Here is a 4,825-nt window from a genome sequence, read left to right on the forward strand (position 1 = left end):
GGGGGGCTGGTGGGGCGCTGCCGGCTGGGCTGGGCGTCCAGGCGCCCACGGCGCGGGCAGCTGGGGCCCCTCTTTCCTCAGTCAGCTGGTGTCGCATTCCAGGCCTTATCAACACAGCAAGCGTCCCTGGTTTGGGTAGGCAGCCCTGCCATCCAAAATGTCATCAGGCGCTGCCATTATACATGTTCCCACGGGGTGAGACTGCAAATCTCTTGGCGCGCGACCCAGGACGCTGCCCGCGCTCACTAACCCTGCGCTCCGCCCCGGGTCACCCCCCTTGCAGATGGTGCGCCGCTGCCGCGCGGCCGACGTGCTGGTCGCGGCCATGAGCCGCCCCGCAAACTGCGGCATCGAGTTCAGCAAGAAGGGGGTGCACCAAATTATGGCAGACTGGGCCGGCGCCGCGCAGAGGGAGGACGAGCGGCGGGCGGCGCGGGGGGTCGCGCGCGCGGCGAGGCGGCGGCGAGAGGAGGGGGCCGTTGGCGACGGCGGCGGCGGCGGCGGCGATGGAGAAGGCGCAGAGGCGGCGCGGCAGCAGGATGAGAGTGGGGGCGAGGAGGACGAGGACGAGGGCGAGGAGGCGACGGCTGACAGGCTGGGGCGGCGGCGCGCAGCCCAGGAGCGCGTCTGGGCGGAGCGGCGCCACAAGGCTGCGCGCGCGGCGCTGCCGCGGCTGGAGGCGGTGTGCGCCGCGATGGCGCCGGCCGGGCTGCGGCCGGACCGGACGACGGTGTACACCTTGGTGCGGGCGGCGGTCAACGCGGGGCGCCCCGATAGAGCGGCGGCTCTGGAGGCCGAGCTGAGGGCGTTGATAGGGGAGCGGTCAAAGCCGAGCCTGGACAGGCTGCTCGCGGCGTCGGAGGTCGGGCGGGAGGGCGGCGACGGCGGCGCGGGCGGCGGGGAGTAGGGGCGGTGGCCGTTGTAACAGGGCGCGAGGCTGAGGCTGCCTGCGGATGCGCGGGCCGGGCGCGGCGGCGCGGGGGCGCTTTTCGGATCGCGGGCTTTTGGCTGGGCGGCATGGAGGGGTGCGGTCCCGCCTCGTGCGCTCAACGCTTGCCGCCTGACCGCTGCCGCCTGATTCATAAGTGAGCCAGCGCAGCGGGAATCCAAACATGGCGCCCACAGCAAAGTTACACGCTCCAGTCGGCAGCCGCGGCGGCGGCGTCCGCCTCCCCCGGCGCGGCCGGTTCCTTGCTGCTGACTTTGCATCCCTTGAGCACCGCGGCCGCCGCGGGCCCCAAGTGCGCGTTGGCCGCCAGCACGCGCCGGCTGTTAACGTGCCAGGGCCCGCCGCTGGGGTCGAGCAGCTGCCCGCCGGCTTCCCTCAGGATGATGGCGCCGGCCGCCACGTCCCAGCAGCCGCCAAAGCCGATCTGCGCGCGGCAGGGGCGTGGTGACGTCACCAGGCATCAGCATCGCGGCGCCGGGCGCCGGCGCAGCATTATGCGAGCCCGCAGGGGCCGCTGAGGGTGCAGCCGGGGTCGCCGGTGGCAAATAATTATGTGGTGGCGAGGACGCAGGCTGCGGCAGGAGTGCAGGAGGCCTAGCAGGCGGCCCCGGCCCTCTGGAAAGCGGAGAGCATGCTGATTGTGCATGGATCGGCATTCGCTGTGCGCCCCCACCTCGTAAAACGCGTCGAGCCGGCCGCAGGCGACGCCGCAGATGTTCATCGCGCAGGAGCCGCAGCAGCGCAGGCTGCGTTTTGGGGGGGAGGCAGCGGCGGCGGAAGGATCAGGAAGCCGCCTTGAGTGCCGGGGCGCGTGCTGTGGTTGGGACGGCCCTGCCCTGCACAAAGTCCTGACACCTGAATTTGAAACTAATCGGCCGCTCCGAGCGTTAAACAGAGCCAAGACAGACGCCAGGCCGCGCCGGGCTGAGTCAAACCATTAGGCCGGGTCGCCCGCACCTTCTGGAGGCCGCGGTCAGCTGTTTGACCCGGTCAAGCATGGCCTCGACGGTCTCCGCGTCGCGCGTTGTGCCGATCTCTGTACCTACCAGGGCCTGCCGCAGGTCTGCGGGTTGGTTGCGGGGACGGGGCATGCAGGCGGAGGAGTGTGGAGAGGGGCGCAAAGAGGGGTTACGGAAGCGTGTCAGCGGCGGGGACGGTGATGCTCACGGGAGGAGGGACTGTGGGAGCGCGCAGGGACTGGGAAAGCGTGAGGGTGGGCTGTGAAAGATTGAGGCACACCGCCGCGACGCCGCAGGCGGGCACCCACGTTTGCATCCGTGACCCCGGCCGCACGCCCCGCGAGGCAGGCGGGCCGCGGCGCCGCAGCCCCGGCAAGCGCACGCACCCGTGGTGCCGCTGACACGTATCGGCCGGTCGTTGCGGAACGCGCCGCCGCCTTGCCTGGCCGTGAACAGCTCCTAATGAACCAAGGAAAGGCAGAGAGGGGTTCCTTCAAGCGATTGTGTAGTCGGTCCAGAGTCTCCTCAATACATCTTCTAGTGCCGGTGGATCCTCTGCAAACGCTCCTGGGCCGAAGCCCCAGGGCAGCAGGGTCGCCGGCCGCAGGCCAAGATTCCAAGGCAGGCTGGCCCCAAGCCGAGCCGGCCGGTCAGCTGCAGCGCAGAGGTCCAGTCCTGCCCGCCGCCCGCTCCGTGCAGCGGCGGCCGGAAGGGGCGCGTTGTTGCCTCCCATATTGGCGGCCCTCGCCGCACCTGCAGTATGGGGTTATACACCACCCCGACCACCGGCTCCTGTTTGACTGCCAGAGCCACGCACACGCAGCTGAAGGGGTAGCCGTGCACAAAGTTGGTGGTGCCGTCGAGGGGGTCCACCTGGGGGCGATGAGCGCGGAGAGGCGCACTTGGGAAAGCCAGCTCAGGGCGCTCCGCCGCCAGGATTGCGTCTGCTGGTTCCGCTCGGCCGCCGCGTGCGCGCGCCCGCCTCGGCTTCCCAGACGCCGCGGGTTGTTGGGGGATGCCGCTCGTGCGGCATGCGCGCAGCGCTGCATGTGAGCGTGGCGGTATGCGGCGTGGCGGCGGAGGGGGGGGGGGATGTTGAGGGCTCACCATCCATGTGGGTTCGTCGGTGAGCGTCACAGCACCGCCGGCCTCCGCCGCCTCCTCCTCCCCTATGAAGCTGTGCGCCGGGAACGCCTCCATCAGGCGCGTGCGGATGACATCCTCGCACTTCTTGTCCGTCTCTGTGACGAGGTCGACGTGGGATGACTTTGTTACTTCGCCCTTCGCGCCGTTGCCCCACGCGTCGGCGATGATCGCGCCGGCGACGCGCGCCGCATCCACAGCGACGCGGAGCGCTGCGTCCAGATCGATATCTGCCATTGAATTGACTACTTGTGGGGTCAATGGGCCATGCAGGCGCTCTGCTCCGGGCGCGGTGCTATTTGTTGCAGGGGTTGCAGCGGCTGCCAAAGGCTTCTCAATCAGATAACCTTCACACTATTACGTACAAAGTTCATATGTATTCAATTGACATATCTCTACTGTTTGAAGGCACCAAAAGGCATACTGCACCGATATGCTGCACACTCAACGTTGCCCGGCAGCACACGCCGGCAGAGGCGGCACTACGACACGCTACAGGCAGCAAGGATCATTGACATTGCACCATGGCGGTGTGCGACGACTGCTTCACCGCACCGATCTGGTTGCGTGCAGAACGAGGTCCACAGCGGACCAGGTGAGATGTTCAATTGTGCGTCTGGAAGGAGGTCTTGATTGGTGAGCTGAAGTCGCCGGCATGAGGTCGACAAGCACCCTCCGTCCTCAATGGGCAAAGTTAGCGCACGGCGTTCACGCCGCCGCTTCGCTCGATGCCCCGCGCGCAGCCGGCAGAGCCCGCCGCACCCAGCAGCAGCGTCGGCAGCAGCGGCGATAGCAGCAGCAGCAGCGAGCGGGATCCCAAGGAGGGCGCCGCGCCTGCGGCGCACTTGGAACCCAGCGCCGCCAGCCCTGGCCCCGCAGCAGCCCCGTCGGCGGCCCTGGCCGCGGCCGCACCCCCAAAGCCCGCCGATGCGGTTTCCGTCCTGAGGAGCGCGCAGCCCGTGGACCGCCTGCGCTACCAGGCCCTCCTGCTCTTCCAGCACTTTGATGCTGACGAGGACGGTGAGTGCGCGGGCGGGGGCGCTGGCCGGCGGCGCGGACGGCCGTAGGCGGAGGGCCGCAGGCCCGCTCGCGGCCGGCGGCGCCACCCAGACCCGTCTCGTTGGCCCCTTATCTGTTGATACCATGCGATGGTCAAGGCAGCGTGTGAGCCGAGGGGCTCGGTGTCTCGCGCCGTGCGTTTGTGGTTTGTGCCTGCATGCCTTCGCTGCGGCGTGAGCGCCCCGCAGGCCGCCCGGTGCAGCCCCTCCCCTGGCCACCCAACCGCCCTGTCCTGCCCTCCCTCCACCTCCCCTCCAAACCCCCAGGCGCCCTCAGCGCGGCCGAGCTGCAGTCGTTTTTCACCTACTCAAGCCGCAAGGTGGGGCGCTGGGCCACACACCCCCTCGCAGCCGGGCTCGGGAGGCAGGATTGGCTTTGGAATCCCAGTGCAGATGTTTGGGATGCACAGCTCTGCTGCCTGGTGTCGGATGCTTACTCCCAGTGCAGCCTGTGTAGTACTGTCCCGACAGGCTTTGCCTTGACCCCTCCGCCGTCCCCCCGCCCCCTGGGATCGCACAACCCCAGCTGATGTGGTCGCCGGGCCTGTCAGAGGTGCTGCAGGGGGTGCAGGCCGCTGCGCAGGCCTCCATCGGCGGCGGCGTCTGCAGCAGGGACCGCTTCCTGCAGGTGGGACTCTTTCGCTGCTGCTGCCACTGCTGCCGCCGCTGCTGCTGCCGCTGCTGCTGCTGCCGCTGCTGCTGCTGCTGCTGCTGCC

General features: G+C 69.2%; 3 protein-coding genes across 3 annotated transcripts; 2 read left to right on the forward strand and 1 right to left on the reverse strand.

Moving 5' to 3' along the window:
- Positions 1-283: 283 nt before the first annotated feature.
- On the forward strand, positions 284-907 carry MNEG_14063 (hypothetical protein; the record flags this gene model as incomplete). Its single annotated transcript, XM_014037463.1, has 1 exon — positions 284-907. One exon carries the CDS (start codon positions 284-286, stop codon positions 905-907), a length of 624 nt encoding a protein of 207 aa, XP_013892917.1.
- A 223-nt stretch (positions 908-1,130) lies between these two features.
- On the reverse strand, positions 1,131-3,288 carry MNEG_14064 (myo-inositol-1(or 4)-monophosphatase; the record flags this gene model as incomplete). Its single annotated transcript, XM_014037464.1, has 6 exons — positions 1,131-1,373; positions 1,623-1,695; positions 1,907-2,012; positions 2,295-2,367; positions 2,662-2,781; positions 3,016-3,288. 6 exons carry the CDS (start codon positions 3,286-3,288, stop codon positions 1,131-1,133), a joined length of 888 nt encoding a protein of 295 aa, XP_013892918.1.
- A 491-nt stretch (positions 3,289-3,779) lies between these two features.
- Positions 3,780-4,071, forward strand: MNEG_14065 (hypothetical protein; the record flags this gene model as incomplete). The annotated part of the gene is made up of 1 exon (XM_014037465.1): positions 3,780-4,071. A coding segment is annotated over one exon (292 nt), but the record flags the coding sequence as incomplete, so codon positions are not given.
- Positions 4,072-4,825: the final 754 nt, after the last annotated feature.

This window comes from Monoraphidium neglectum, assembly GCF_000611645.1.
Source record: "Monoraphidium neglectum strain SAG 48.87 unplaced genomic scaffold scaffold04232, whole genome shotgun sequence".
NCBI classification, from domain to species: Eukaryota; Viridiplantae; Chlorophyta; class Chlorophyceae; order Sphaeropleales; family Selenastraceae; genus Monoraphidium; species Monoraphidium neglectum.